Source organism: Haemorhous mexicanus, chromosome 23 (genome assembly GCF_027477595.1).
Source record: "Haemorhous mexicanus isolate bHaeMex1 chromosome 23, bHaeMex1.pri, whole genome shotgun sequence".
NCBI classification, from domain to species: Eukaryota; Metazoa; Chordata; class Aves; order Passeriformes; family Fringillidae; genus Haemorhous; species Haemorhous mexicanus.
Window position 1 is genome coordinate 2,310,819 of NC_082363.1, and position 16,719 is coordinate 2,327,537.

The following is a 16,719-nucleotide window of genomic DNA, read 5'->3' on the forward strand; positions in this document are numbered from 1 at the left end:
CTTCACCATCCGTGAGGAGAACTTTGATATATCACGTTTTTGTTTTTTTCTTTCCCCAGAAGGATCTATTTATGTGATTACACATGCACAGGTACGTCTTTTTCAGCATATCTCGAGTATAAAGGTTTGCTTTCTGTATTAGAATCTCTCCAAAGCCATCTGAAAACGTTCTGCCTGTGCTCGATCTCAAGAAACCCGATACAGTCCCAAGGGTAAAAAAAAACACGTTTAACGGAGGGTCTCGGTTATATTTAGCCGAGCAGCAGCACAGGCTGACACGAGCAGAAACACAAGGAAGAACAAAGTGAAAACGCTCGACAGTTGATAACAAAAACCTGCGAGTATCTGAGGTGGATTTTTTTTCTAAATTTTCCTTTCCCTAATTCACATTTTACCGCGCAGAGAGAACATTAAAGCAGCACACGGGTTTATGTGAACAAAAGGTAAGGATGAGGTGTTTAACCTGACTCTTGACAGGATTTACTGTTGCCTTTGTGTAATGGAAAAGGCCTCCTACTCTAAGAAATTCTTTAATTTTCTTTGATAAATCTTAACCTAATTTTTTTCCCATACAAACACAAGCCTGCTCAACCCTGTCGTTCTACCAGAAGAGATTAAAAATTTTCAGCTCGTCTCAACAATACCAAATGTATGTGGAATTATTTAACCTCGACAAAAGCCATCTCACAGATGCTTCAATAAAGACTAAACAGCTACATTTAACCTCATTGTTCCTGATTTTTCATCTGTCCTCAGCACAGGCATCTCCAAACCCACTCAAAATCCCAAATCCCAGCTAAATCAGTGATTGATCACTTCTGGCAGCAACCGACATGGGAAGGAGGAGATGAAGACAATGGTAGAGAAAGGTTTGCATTATGTAATGAAACTAAAACTCACTTTTTTCTACTTTCACTTCAGTTGTTGAAACAGGGTAGGAAAGTCCCTGACTAAATAAAATACACAAGAGGTTTCAGAGAGCCTGTTTTTCCCATGATTAAAATTCTCTTGGCAGTATTTTTCATCAGTTTATTTCAATATTAAGACACACACATATTCCATTCCAATGGTAATTCCTTGCTCCAGAAAGAATTTCTTTACAGAGAAATCTAAAATTAAAACCAATCTCTAATTACCTTATGCCTTGCCCACTTGTGACGAGAACTTTAAATACAGCTATCAGAATTACAAAAAATTTTTCCCTTTTCAAATATCTGGAAGTGCAGCTACTTCCTGTTTCTTGATTTCAGGAAGACTGGAATAACTGTGCTCACATAGATCTTGGTGAATATAAAACCAGTGTTGTACCTAAGCTGAAAATGCTCTTTTAGTTTCCCAATATCTATTTCATATTACAAGCTATAGAGAAATAGTCATTAAGTAATTATTCATCGAACTCCAGCATCCTGGAGATGATACAACCAAATAAACACTCTTAAAAATAAATTAAAGGTGACTACATTACATATTATAGGAAATTATTCATTTAACTGGTAAATCCCCCAGCATCCTCCACATCAGATAACTGAATAAACACTCTTAAAAAATAAATTAAAGGCCAAGGGAAACCTTGGGTCGCTTATCTGCAGATGGAACACACAGGGTGTTCACGCTTTCACAGCCTGAACATCACCTACAGGAAATCAAACACTTCTGCCTGGGTTTTTGAAAATGAATTCAAACCCCATCTCAACAAGGACTTTAGGAGCGAAACGCTCTGCTCTCAGCACTGGGTGGTTCAGCACACTGCTGCAGCAAAGCTTTAGGAATAATCACTAACACATGGAGCAGCAAGAGATGTGTCAGGCCATCTGACGTTACAAAACTGAATCAAAAAGCCCAGAAATTATTTTTAGTGCATGAGAGCACCTCAACAAGCAGCCTAGAAAAGAGCTTTTGCTACAAAAGAAAAAACCTAAAAGCAGGGAGGGATGTTTCCAGGAGGCTGGGCAGGGCACAAACAAAATCTTGTTTGCTTCTTATGGGATCACCCAGCTTCCATTCAGAGCCAACTTCTTCCATGACACAGTACAGAAAGTATGTTTGCTAATGTATCATTTGTGGTGTGCGTCTGAATCACCAGAATTGAGACAATGAAGCTTCTGGTGGTGGCAAATTATCATTTTCAAGGGCTTTTTTATTCTTTCAAGGTGATAAAAAAATTCCACCAACCCTTTTCCACTATATAGGTGGGAAATGAGCAATCTTACACTAAGAAGACTTCAAAACACAAATTTCTCCTCAAATCCACGCAGAAACCATCCACATCCACCAGCTTCCTCACCTCAGCAGGCAACTTCTGAAAGGCCACAAAACACCCCAAAAAAAGCCTGGCTTCAGAGAATACTGGTTATTTTGAATGTGTTCTTTCTGGTTTTAGTTTCTAAATTATTCCTTGCAGCACCATTACCTGCAAAGGCCTCCAAATAGCAATTTAAGGCAAAGTTTAGTGGCGATCCAACACAACAAACTCTGAACCTTGACAAGATAAAGGCTTTTTGGGGCTGTTTTTTAATTTTTAAGCAAGCAGTGTTTCTTCAGTATTGTCAAGGAAAATCAGCTCCATTTAATCAGGGCTATGTACTTCACACAATTCTTGAAAATCAGAAGCAAGGAAACCCAGACTTCTCCTTCACCACCTTTCTGCTTTTTCTCAGCTTCTGAAGGACAGTGCCCAGCACGAAGTTCCCACCAGTGCTGAGCACCCACCGTGTGCCCCAAACACCCTCCAGGGCAGGGAACACAACTCTGCCAGCTGAGACCAACAGGATGAGACCTGAGTGACCAAATTCTTAAATTTCAGGAGAATGCAGTGTCATAAAGACCTTAATAATACCATGGCCCCTCAAAATCGGCCATTTCCACTTTTAAAAAAAGCTGTAAGAGAATCTCTGGCTTGCTGAAATCCTTGAGACCATGGAAACTGCTGGCAATAATTATTCTCCAGACAAAAGAAACTGGATATATCACACAGCAAGTGGGAGCACCGAACCAGGGAAAAGGCGGTGAGGCAGCTTTTGCTCACCAACAGTGTATGAAGGGCTTAATATTTACATGGCTACATTTCAACTGTGTTGAAAATTAAATACTTGTGCTTTGAAAGACTTCAAGGCCAGGTGGGGTTTTGCTTCCCAAAGTAAAGAGAGGGTTAAATGTTTATTATTATCTAACTGATTGCTAAGAAACATGTAAAACTCTTTTCTGATCCTTCAAAATTAAATATACAATCCACCAGATTCTATTACTTGCTCGACTGAGTTTGATTTTATTGTATTAATAAGAAAGAAATGTTTTATTTCCTCCCAGAGTATCGTCTACTTTTCCATTACTACAACTAGAGATTGCCAAGAAAATGAAATGCTCAAGCACAGCAAACGCTGCTTTTCTTCTCATTAAATCTTAAAACTTGGTTCCAGTGGGATCATATTTAGTCCTCTCAAATTCAGAACAGGATTTCATCCTGCCTTGACATCCCAACAATGACATTTTATAAATATTACGAGTTTCTTGGACGCCTTTCTCATTCCACAAGGAGCAGAGAAGCACCAGTAGAGATTTTTTTCTTCTTCCCTTTCTCGAGATTTTTTTTTTTTTAAACCTTAAATGTAACCAGTCCTCCATTCAATCCATTTTCTCTAGGATTTTTTTGAGACCTCTGGAAGTCTCACAGATTTTTCTGAGCTGTAATAAGTGTGAAAAATCTTTGACAAAGGATTGTCTTTATTCAAGCATTAAGCTCTCATTGAGAGAGGTGTTGGAAATAAATAAGTGCTTAAAAGCAGCCTAAAATTTGTCTTAAATGTTCACCTGCTCTCCAGCTGAGACAGGACATGGATTTCTAAATCCAAGAGGAGAAAACAATAATTAAAAGAAGTAAATAAATCCTTGCATGATTCTTTAGACATGAGGGGGTGGGGCAATCAGAAGAGGAGACAATGAGTTCCTCATCTTCTGTACACTCTCCGTGGGTGTCAGCCCATCTCACCCTTCCAAAAGGTTCAACATTCAAAGTAAGACTTTGTGAGAATAATCCCCTTGGTCAGAGAGTTCTGACAGTGGTAAAATTCCATTCACAGTGGTAAACACAGAATCCATGAAAGGACCTTAAATTTAGTTCACCTGATTCCACCCCCTGCCATGAGGAGGGACACCCTTCCACTGTCCCAGGCTACTCCAAGCCCCAATGTCCAGCCTGGCTTGGACACCTCCAGGGATCCAGGGCCAGCCACAGATGCTCTGGGCACCCTGTGCCAGGGCCTGCCCACCCTCAGAGGGAGGAATTCCTTCCCCATATCCCAGCTAACCCTGCCCTCTGGCAGTGGGAAGCCATTCCCCCTTGTTCTGTCACACCAGGCGTTTGCAAAATCGAACACTCTACTGATACACTTATTTACTTAATGAATATTTTCAGTTTTAGAAAAGACATGGTATGCAAAGGAAACGCTGCCAATTCTGCAAACCCTCCTGAAAAGCAGAGCTCTTCGCCAAAGAGCATAAAATATTTATGGGTGCAACCATAGCTTTGTGGCTTCCACTCTTAGCATGAATTCACTCTTAAAAGACCAAATATCAGAGAGGCACTTCAACATGAATTTTAAAATCATTGAAAGAAATCGGTGATTTTCTAACACCTTCTTTACTCCCCCATAGGTATTTTGTAAAGCCATGCAAATACAGAACTATTGCAGAACCAAGGAAACGCATCCCCAAGAACTAAAGACTTGGATTATTTTCTTTTAATTCTTTCAAGTTTACAAATTTTGCTGTGAGGCAGCAGGGCGAGAAATGAGAAGGTGACAAATCAACCTTGTGAATGTCAGCAGTGTCAGTGAACAAGAAGAAACAGAGCAATACCACTCATCATTTCCCAAAGTACGTTGAAGTGTGGTCTGTAAAAAGTAGCTGACCTTAAAATTTGCTTTTTCTCTCACTGAAGCAAATAAAAGTGACCCCATTCTCGAGACACACAGGCAGCGAGGTGTTGTGTCTGTACATCCCTGCTCTGCCCAGCCACCATCTTACAGATGCTGCATGGATCCACCATGGAAAACAACTAACAGCACCAGCAATCCCCTAGGAACCCTCGGTGCCAACTGAGCCTTTTGACATTTCACTTCTACCTCAGCAACCAAAGCTTCGCCACGGAACAACTCCTCGGGCTCGCACCGCAGGAAACGACCCGCGCAGCCCACGGCACAGAGACCTACCTGTCGCTGCTGGTACTGCTGCTGCTGCTGAGGGAGTCACTGCTGGAGGATCTGCTCCGGGAGCCGCTGCCGCTGGGGGAGCGGGCGGGCCGGGCGGCCTGGCTGGCCAGGCGCTGCGGGGACTGCGTCCTGGACTGCGACGAGTGCGGCGAGCGGCTCCGGCTGTGCTGGTAGTTCCGCTCCGGCCTTCTGCCTCGTACCTCCCGTGTAATGTCATCCCTGTAGATATCCCTGTGTACCACACTGGGCAATGTAAACTGCTCCCGGGCCCTAGGTTCGTATCGGGGGTCGTGAGCGTCAAAGCGGTTTGGACTTCGGCTCCGAGAAGTGTAATAGAGCCCGTGTTGTAAGGTCCGCTCCCGAGGGTCTCTATAGTAATCCTGATCGTAATGTCTCGTCCGATCAAATCCGCCCGTCCCCCGCTCATGGTGTCCATAGGCACTATGTTCATAAGCACGCTCCCTGTTATCTGAAGCCCTGCATTTGGGAAGGGGGAAAAATATCGCATCAGAAAGGGGCAGGCACAACCAAAAGCAAATCATGCAAACATTCATGGCAGCACTCGACTTATTGTTGCGACTGCTTCTCCACTAACCAGCAATAACCTATCAAGCAAACAATGACAAACTTCAAAACATTTTACTTGACTCCAAAGTTATATTTGTATACAATCAAGCTGAGCAATCATTTTGGTTTAATCACAATATGGGGCTTTCATGACCAGCAACTTGCCTGCACAGGAAAAAAAATTCTGCTTTCCCATGCAGAATCCTCATATTAATTGTTCTTTTTCTTTTAAATTCTGTAAACAAGAAAAACTTCATGGTTGTGGACATCATCATTAACTTCTTCTTTTTCTCTCCATTTTTGCTTAAGAGCTTAAAAAAATTTTTTTTTTCAAAATTTGGTAATTACTGGAGCTCTTGTAATTATCCTTCTGCAAAAATGGCATCACAAATTGGGCTGTAGCCATGAAAGCCTCCATGCAAAGCATGACCCAGAGGTAAAAAGCTGCTTTCAAAAGGGGTGGCATAACCCATAGAGATTTCCCAGAAAATTAGGGGCTTTCTTGTTGCTGCTCTAAAATATTTTACCCTCTTAGAGGGAATTTTTGCTTTGACCAGATTGCTATAATCATTCACTGTAAAAATTATGGACGCTAAAGAAACATCTCCATTACTAATGCTGGAACTGCAAGGATGCAGGTCCCAGAACATACTAAGACCCTACACATGGACTGGGAATCCAGTTTTTAGGCAGTGTTTTTGTTTGGACTGCTGCAATCACAGAATTTCTATCTGCACAAGCTGCTGCTTTCCAGCAGCTACAGTCCAGTTCATTTCAGTGTTTTGAACATTTTAAATTGAGAAAGGCTCGCTGATGCTCTGAGTTAGCGTGATCCTCAAATAAAGAGATTGACAGATAAAGGAACACTACAAATAGTTGAGTATTCCAATTTAGACAAGTACCAGGATGGTACATCTTAGTTACATCTACAAAATGGAAGACCCAGAATGGTTACTTTGAACATTTAAAGAATACTTCTAAAATTCTAAATATGTTAGGGTAGCCAAAATTAATTTAAAAATTAATTATCCATCTTACAAAGGACATTTCAACCTTTTTTTCAGCCTTCTCTCTCAGATTCTTCCTTTAGAATGTGTTATGAGTCACTTCAGTCTCCTGAATCCTGATAACCCAATTCTGCCTCGTGCCTCCTCCTCCTCTCCTGCATCACAGCTCTAGTTCGAATGGCAGAAATATTTCAGGGATCTTTTATAAACTGAAAATGGGATTTGAATCTTTTTTCGATTAGCATCTCAGGAAGTTCCTTCCATTCCTTCTCCAATGAATCACTAGATCCTTAATCCTCTCAATATATTCACTCTCTGTTGTTAAATTGTAACTCATATCAAGCTTTCTATAGGGCTCCCTCACATCTTGCCTACATTTTTTTCTCTCAAATGATATATAAAAGACTATTTAACCAGTGCAAGAGAATGTCATTATCTTCTACATCTGCTTGAAATTCATTGTTGCGTTTCTATTTCCATTACCTCTTGCTTGCAACAATGGAATTTTGAAAGCTATTTCAGAATCTGGCACAGAAATGTGTCTCTGTTTTGGTTCTTTTTTTCCCCCTTTTGAAGGACCAAGATCAACAATTTTACAAACGATTGCATTTAGCATCCTACAAAGTGTTAATCAGTGAGAGCTGATTTAATGAGGTCAGAGAAAAAGCAGTATTTTCTAGCAGGTTACTGCTACAGAGCTGACAGAAAGAACAAATCCTTATCCATGAGAAGGACACAGAAGACAGACAGAGGAAGCAGAGCTGAACAGCTACTGGCTACAGTGCTTTCTTCATTTATCTATTAGTACTAAGTGCTACTAGAGTTAGTGGAAAGAGAGGGTTTGACTTGGGTTAGGAGAGGGGCTAATATACACAGGGCAGGACATACCAACCTTTTCCAAGTGTGGAAACACGACCTATATTCCCAATTAAATCTAGGGAGAGAATTGTGAACATAACTTCCCCAATTTTGGCCCCTCTTACAGGGGTAATCCACCTTCTTAATGGGCAAGGGTGTCAAATGATATTTTAGATGAACCAACAAGAAAAAAAAAAATCTTAGTGACAAGACACAAAAAAAAAATTCCACTGGACGGAAGTAGTCCCAGACTGAAACCGTAACTCTGAAACCCCCAGACTTCTTTCTTGAGACAGAAGGCACTTAAATAGATCCGTAATTTTAATTTCCAGCCCTAAGTCTGAATCAAGCAGCTGGTAGAAGATCCCCCGAGGCCCGAGGGCCCCCACGCTGCTGCCAGCAGGCATCCTCTGGCCGCCTTGGTAACCATCCAGCCCAGTCACTTCTCACTGGTGTATCCACAAACGGGTATTAGCACCACGTCCTTAAAGCTAAAGTATGTTTAATGTGGAGCAGCAGAGCTTTTTAAGAGACTAGATAGTAATCCACTCCCCATGGCTACTGGCGTCTTGACTGTATACCATCCAATAAATTCAAGGCAGTAGTTCTTATCCCAGCTTTAAAAAAAAATAAACTATAATTTCCAAAATTTAGTAATGTCCGTCATCTCTTTTTGCCAATACCATCAGAAAGAATAATCCCAATAACTTGGAAATGATGTAGATCCAAAATGGAACCATCACAAGCTGCCTTCGGTCTTCTCCATCCAAGCGTTATTTCCATGGCTAAGAGTTGTCGGTAGAATCCAAGGGGCCGCATCATTAAAGTCTACTCTGAATTTTGTGGTGACAATCCAATTAACATACCCGCTGCGTATAGTGAGAACTGAGAGCTAGGCATCAAGCTTTCACCGAATTCTAGGTTCTAGTATTCCGAGGATACTCCACAGAGAACTTCACCACATGTTGTAGAGTAAGATAGCTCCATCTGGCAGCAGGGATACATCCAGCAAGGCCTTAATATTATCCAAGAAATGGGATCGCTACTTCTAGAAAAGAGTAACTCCAATATCGATGCTGGCCAAAGGAAATCTTCCATCTTAAAACCACCTTATTTCAAGTGTAGGTAGATATCCAACCAGCTGCAGGACACATCCTCTATGGATCCACAAGGTACCAGCCACTGGGATAGAAATCACTTCCGTTTCCAACCCAAAATAGGAAACATAGATAATTCCCAAAATTTTAAATCCATCTGGGGGCCCTAGATACGAGTTTGTGTTTCTCACCATATCAAATACAAAATACCTGCCTAGAGAAACCTTGGAACTTACCCATCAAGTCTCCGCTCATAACGTCCTTCCCGTGCATGAAGTGATGGTGGGGGGCCATAAGTGGGCCCCCCACCACCTCCTCTGAACCCAGAAACCTCTCTACTACGAGATGCTATGGAAACTGTATCATCCAATCCCCGCGCAGCACTGGGAATGGTTCCTGGCTCATTATAATCCGTCCGTAGGTCTCTATCTCCCATTTTGTTGACAGAGTTGTGTGCCTTCTGGGCACTTTTGATGTCCACAAAATCCACAAACGCTGCCACTCCGCCTTCCGACCCCCTCTTAGGGAGGATTTTGACACTTTCGACACGTCCATATCTGGAAGAGAAGCAAAGCAGAGCACACACGTTAGTGCTAGTGGGAAGAGACCACATTTAATAACATTGCCTCCTGCAAAATCAACATCCAACCCTTCACCCTTCCCCTGTGCCAGGAAAATCCATCACTGGGAGACACCAGGAGGGGAAAAGCCATTTGGAAAGAGAAAAAAGCCGTTTAAACTTTCCATGGTTACATTTAAACTCCTTTCTGGAAGTGTAGGGAGCCTACCATGGGATCGCCCTTTTTATAGCAACAGAGCAGCAGCAGCAGCTGAAGAAATAGAAAGGTGTTCATAACCAGAGCACCCTGCATATCGTTAGCCTGACACAATTAAAGAGGCACAATTAAAACAAAACTGTGTCATGAGGAAAAATACAGCCAGCCAACAATTTTCTTAGGAGACAAATGACCTTGACACAGCAATTCCACTACTTCGATCTGTATTTAATTCAGAGTCTCCACTGTGATCCTCACTCCTGATCCCAAACCCGTTTCCTTCCACACCTGGCAGGACACACGGACCCCCAGACTCAGGTGCTGCAGGGGTTCAGCCTCCCAGCCCCACGGCAGACCCAGCTGCCCAACAGGAGCTGAGAAATGCCAGAGGGAATGTGACACCACCCTACGTAATGTATGTTAAGTAACTGCAACACTGGCACTTATGGATGAGTAAATGTCTATGCAAAATAAAAATAAACCCAAACATGTTTGTGTACACAAGGAAACAAGATTTAAATAACTTGCATCCACTCACAGTAGAAAGGACAAGCTGGGTGGGATGAGCACAGTGACATTTTAACAGCCAGCAACTGCAGGGTTTGGGTGCTCAGTTCTCTCTGCCAAAAGATTCTGAGCAAAGCAGGGAAAAGCTCTGAACTGCAGCTGGTAATCCAGGACAAGAAAAGGCAGAAAGTGTATTTCTGAATGTGCCGACAGAGAGGAAAGGGACGTGCAAATAAAAAACCTAATCAGGAAGTATTTGTAAACTCCATGAAGAACTATTGTGAAAAAATTTCTACGCACAAAGGCAGCACAAGGCCAGGCAGATGTAAACAGACCTTACACAGGCAAAACTGTTCTCAGCCACATGCACAGGGAGAAGGGAATACAAGCACCAGGCTGAGGCACACACGCTGTCAGATCCCCGAGCTGCCTCGGTTTCATGCCTGGCTTTTCCTACACCTTACAATTTCATCATTGTTGTTGGATGACTAATCCTTAAATACGATCTGAAAACCTGCCTCGCTGACTGCTGCCTTCTCACTCCAGCCTGACCTACTACACTTATATATAACCTGGTTTGGATTTAGAGCCCTTTTTTCCCTGGTTTATAGTCCACTGAACACGGCTGTGCACACAAACAAGAGCATCTTCCAAGAAAAAAATAAATGCCTTGCTGGGCATTAAGAGAAACAGTCACATGCAAGACACGTTCCTGCATTTCAGCTGTCCCGGGCTGAGCTTGTCACCTTTGTGCCCCTGTGTTAATTCTTGGGAGTTTCCTAATCTGTAATGCTCTGGTTATTTTTTTATTGTTTCTTTGTATTTTATTTAATTAAAAGCTTCAAATAATGGCAAATGGAACTGCAAATGAGCTGCTTCTCAAAGCATGCCCTCTTTGGAAGCTGGATTTGTTTATCTTGCCTTGCAAGTAAGATTTAGAAAGCCCAGAAGAGTAGAGGAGATGGTTAATAAAATCTGTGTGAGGAAAAAAAATGGCCTAATTTGATGTGGCAGATGCAGAGAGAGCGGGAGAGGGAACAGGAAAGGAAGGAGAGGGAAGGAAAACAGGAAAAAGCCTATTTGAGAAAATGTTCGTGCCATGAATGAATGTGACAAAAAATATGGAAAGTAATTAGGAATCCTAGTTAGGATCACCCTTTAACATGTTTCAGTGTCAGTTCTCTGCAAACAAAGATGGACCCTCACACCTAAACCATGTACCTCCCAAACTGACTGGTTAGAATACACGCTTTCCTTTTGCTCACTGTGTTTACACGTTCAGTTTCTGGCAACATGAGCCTGTACTTGCCTTCAATCTTCAGGGGGGAACAGGACTAAGATACTGTTGATAATGGTATCAATATCTCTAAAATCCTAGCTGTCCTTTGACTGCAGCTACCATGGCCACCTCACATGAAGCACTGCCTGCCAGTGACATCAGAGCTGGGCTCTGAACAACTGCCTGCTCCCCACCTTGACAATTACTGCCTAATTCTGAAATCCTAACACGTACAGGTTATTATACATACACAGTCAGAACTGTCATTCTTTTGCTGTAGAAGATGCAGAATGTGTTTTAAATGTTCAAATATCTGAGCTCACACTGCCCAGAAAGCAGACAGGATACAAAACACCAGTGTAATAAGGTCCCCATCTACCACAAAACCCACCTAGCAAAGGTGTGACTCTTCCCAATATGAATTTTTATATTGGAAGAAGTGTACTTCAGCCATTAATTTTTTTTTTCCTAAATAAGAAATGTATGGGAGAGGCTACTACTGTATAGCGCTGCAGCCATGGTGGTAAGTCACTCCACTCTGAGCCGGCGCCTGTTAATGCCCCGTTATCCAGATACATAAATCTATGCTGTGCTTCGCTGTCCTGCCCCGCACCCTTGACAGGCCCCAAGGATAATCTGTGGCAATCGCCTTTGCTGAAAGCGAGGGAGACAGTAAAGGAGGAGGAGAAAGGGAGCAGAAGCAGGGGATGAAAGAAAACCGAAGAGAGAGCCCTGAGTATTGCAGGGGAGCTGCTGGAAGAGGAAGGTTTGCCTCAGTCCTGTGACTGCAGACATCCTTCGGTCCCCACCACCAGGATCAATGTGCCGAGTGATCCGGCCCGGCCGCACCCATTGGCGCCTCTCCGAGCTGCTCCTGTCTTGGCAGATGCTGCCGGGAGGAGACCGGGGGAGAGGAGGGAGATCTGCAGTGCTGCATCACCACACGGCTTCACTGCAGCACAGAAACGTTACAAGGAAAAAACCACGACACTTTCTGAAGGGCCGGGGGAGGAGAGGCAGCAAGAGCACTGCGCTTCCTTATGCTGAAGCAAGGCAAGATGGAGGTGAACATGTTCCGAGGAGTAACCTTTGTCCAGGCAGAGGGCTGGGAAGAAGGGACAAAAGGCCAGGGGAGGCATGGCCACGACCTTTGGTAGTGCTGGCAGAACAGCTCCTCTCAACCTTCGCCTCATATCACTACACCTGTGCGTCAGCCCTTCCCAAGGTTGCGTTTTGCAATCGCTGCCAGTCCAACAGAAACAAAGAGGTGCCTTCGCTAGGGCAGACTCGAATGAAAACAAGGCCTTTTAGTGCCTCTTCCCGTCCACAACGCCTGCAGATTAATCATTAGCTCCACATCGTAAAGAAGGCGGCCGAGGCCGTGTTTTCGGCGGGGTTTACAGCTCAACCTGAAGTGGAGGAGACAAGGACGTGGGGAGCTGTTATGTCACCAAGCCCCTCCACCGGCACAGCACAACCGAAGCACCCGGCTGTAAACACACATCAAGCAGCCCTTGCAGAAAAAAGTTGCCCAATAATCACTGCTCGAACAAAGCCACACTAATCCAGCTTTTCAGACAAAGAAAAGGAATTCATAATTTAAGCATTATCGGTTTATTCACTGCAGATCAAAGCACCTCTGTATTCAAGCAGCTGAAATGTCTCTGGGCTCTTGGCACAGCTGCTCAGCATGTTTCCCTCGCTCTGCAGCCCTTCCTCCTCCTCAGCTCTTCCTCCCAAACCAGGAGACAGCACAGCCAGGTTGGGAGGCGCAGCCTCTGCCAATGCAGAGCCGGGCTGGTTCCTCCTCCCCAGGAGCGACGTGTCACCCAGGCACAGCCAAAGTCATCCCACACCCTACAGCCTTCCCTACCCCGGGGATCAGCACCTCGGCTTTCCAGCTCTAATAAACCGTTTCAGCTCGGCTGCTCACTCTGAACACTCTTCCTGCACCGTCCCTGCTGCTCCAAGCAGAAGCATTCTAAACAAAGCATGGGCTATGAGAATGCCAGCCAGTAACTGTGTAGTGAGCAAACCTTACTGTTTAGTTGCAATATTCTATAAACTGATTAGGATCTTTATAGGAAGATCTGTACATGATAAGAAGAGGTGGGTTGAAGTGAGGGAGATTTGTTTTTAATATAAACCAAATTTCACCTTAAATCACACTATCCTCCTATTTCTCTTGCTGTGCTTCCCACAGGTTTGTGAAGACCTTTCATACCCAACCATCTTCATTACTGCAGAGTTCTGCAGGTCAGCTACATTCCAACCAAAGAAACTTCACCACATTTTCATTTAGAAGCTGGTGCCGTGCTCCATTCCACTGCTAAATGTAACAGACACTGCAGGACCCAAAATAACACAGGAGCTTTTTCTGTGTGTTTCTGCACCACCCATTACAAGCATGATTTGACAAGCTGCTCCGATACAGCAGAACATCCCAGTACTTTGTATTCACTCAGGTTCCCTTTGACTGCAGTCAGGTATCTTTAGCCATCTGAAAAGCTCGGCTGATTTTGCTGTACCACACTCAAACTCCTTCCTCCTCTGTGATTATATAACCCCAGCAAGCCCCAGCCTGCATTATTCAGTAAAACGCTCGCACAGCTTGAAGCTTTCCTTGGCCAATCACATTCCTCTGGCTTTGTTGTTATTTCATAACAAAATAATGTGTCCTGAAATAATACTTCACCAGATGTTTGTGCCTCTTCTCCTTACTCCTGACACCAAATCAGTCCAAATACCCCACACTAGGGGTACTCCAGCCCTGCACAAAGCAGGTCTGCTCTAGGTACAGGGAAATCCAGGATATGCAGCCACTAAACCACCATAAAGCAAGATGCCATCACCCTCCATGGGGATTTTTATCCAGGCTAAAGGATGTCTGTTAAGTCCATGAACATCAGTTCTAGCGTATTCTGCTATCATGGATGCTCATTTCACAGCCTGAGAGACTTGGCCCACCACAACAGCACGTGCAGCCACTTCCCAGCCATAGAATACATAAAATAACACGGCAAATAGCAGCACCAATCACACTGGAATCTTACCAGCAGCAGGACACCGAGCCACAGGGACAGCTATCCTGCAGAAATCCTGTTTGGAGTTGAGCACCAGCCTCCAGTACCACCAGCTCCCTGCAGGAATCACACAGTGAGCGTCTCCCGCCTGCACCGCTCACAAAAGGTGTTTAATATTCACCACTGAGAGAGTTCCTGAGCCAGCAACACAAAGGGAACTTGTGTCTCTACACCGGCGTTTGCAAAGATTACGGCACTACAGCTGATCTCAACGAGGGCAGTGATACAATAAATGAAATACGCAGCAGTTCCAACACACCTCCTAAGGAAATGAAATTCCGCCATCTTCCAAGCTTCATATGCATTATAGCCACCTGCTTTACTGCCATAAAATTTATATATACACTTAATTTTTTTTTTTTTAGAAAGGCAATTTCATATATAGAGCAATATAAGATGGTATTTCACCATCTTCAGACCTGAGCAGCACATGTCTTTGGAATGAAACTGTAACTCAAGTAATGCAGAGCATTACTCAAAATTTGACAGTATCATCACATGCGTGGCATGGAAGGAGACTTGAGGACTGAGAGACACAAAAAAAATCAAGACATCTAAATAAAAACTACTCAAAATTGCATTGACTGTTTCATAAATACAGTAACTAATGTGCAGCAGACACCAAAATCAGGGACAGACCATTGAGAAGACTGTGCACAGGACTGGGATGAAAATCATTCCAATTCATTGAGACAGATCTTGATACAAACAAGCAGAATCCCACCATCCTGGAAAACTACACTTAATTTTAAGTCTAACAAATGTGAGGAACTGTCACCTGTTGAGCTACAATCATTTCACTTGGTAGGACTGCCTAGGCCAGCAGCTGCACTCAGGGGAGACCAGGAGCAGTATTTACTATGGACAACTTGATACCAAGTCCTGGTTGGCTCCCTCACCAATTGTGTCCTCCACACACTCCACAAACCTCCCAGACTGCTTCCTCTCTGCTATTTTTCCAGCAGATATGTGGTAGGTTTAAGTCCCCCACAAGAACAAGAGTGATCATGAGACTTCTCCCAGCTGCTTAGAGAATATTTCATCTATCTCTTTATATGAAACTGGTCTCCTGGCTGGGTGCTTTAGAACAGACTCCCAATGGGATATATGCCTTGTCAGCCTTCCCACCATTATTTCCCATAAACACTGAACCCTGTCGCCACTACCATTACCCTCTAGACAATCCAAACACTTCCTAACACACAGCGCTACCCCACCACCTCTCCCTCCTTGCCAATTCCTTCTGAAGAAGTCATAGCCATTCACTGCAGAACTCCAGTAGTGTCAGCCATCCCCACCATGATTCCATAATGGTGACTCATACCATCATCTCCTGCTGTGCAGTGGTTTCCAGCTCCTCCTGTTTCTCACCTGTGCTGGGGGCACTGGTGCAGATCAATTGCTGTGTCTATAAAGATAACACATAGTGAGTGGCTGGGACAGCACTCCAGACCATCACAAGTAGGAAAGCTCATCCATGACTGATAAATCCAGGAGATGTGCAGCTTTGAAATCCTTCACCTTCCCAGTGCCAAGCAAAATAAAAGCTCCTTGTATCACAAGAAGCTCAGGTTTTCGAGCCACACCAAGAACAGCCCTTGTGACAACAATGATTCAGAAACATGCCCTAATTACCAAGCTCCCATCATTTTCTAGATTACAATCTGAGATGCTTTAAAACCCATTTAGAGTGATCTTTATTGGCTCTGTGACCTTTGGGGGGAGAAAAACAACATTCTTCAGGGCATTCTCTGCAGCTCTTCTGCTAGTAACAAAGATCTTCAGGGAAACGTCAAAATCCAGGAACAGAAACAATCACCCAGGTTACAGAGCTCAGCCAGACAATCCTGGGATGAATCCTGAGCACAACTCTCATACTTCTACACTCCTGCTCCAACACCCAAAGCACTCGAACCCGGACCCCTCTGGACTTTGCAGCTCCCTCTGGCCCCCGGCAGCACTCAACGGGAAATCTCCCAACTCTCAACTACAAACGGGGTTTTTGTTAATGAGATACAGCACGTGTTCCTGCCACGCACAGAAAACAGCCAGGGCTTTGTCTGCACTCGTAATCCCTCCCTAAGAGATGACAAAGTAGGAAATTAAAAAGCTAGCATAGGCATATTCACTGATACTCCTGATACTTCTGGTATTTAGGAGCAAAACGCTCAACAGATCAGACAGTCCGGAGATAATGCCATGCTGGAACAAGCGCTCGCCTCTTTCTTTACAGCTCAGCCAAATGCTCCATTTTAAGACCCCAAGTAAGAGTGATTCCTAATGAAGGCATTTTATTTATATCTTTACTTCAAAGTGACCTTTTGGATACTGCTGAAGT

The 16,719-nt window shown here is 43.7% G+C and overlaps 1 protein-coding gene across 5 annotated transcripts in view; it reads right to left on the reverse strand.

The window, feature by feature from the left end:
* The window catches only part of SPEN (spen family transcriptional repressor), a 65,853-nt gene that overhangs the window by 38,526 nt on the left and 10,608 nt on the right, over positions 1–16,719 (reverse strand). For all 5 annotated transcript variants that reach the window (XM_059866556.1, XM_059866558.1, XM_059866557.1 and 2 more), the window contains exons 2-3: positions 8,973–9,293; positions 5,208–5,684 (exon numbers count right to left, since the gene is read on the reverse strand). In XM_059866556.1, the coding sequence (XP_059722539.1) occupies positions 5,208–5,684; positions 8,973–9,293 (798 nt within the window). The remainder of the gene's footprint in view (positions 1–5,207; positions 5,685–8,972; positions 9,294–16,719) is intronic.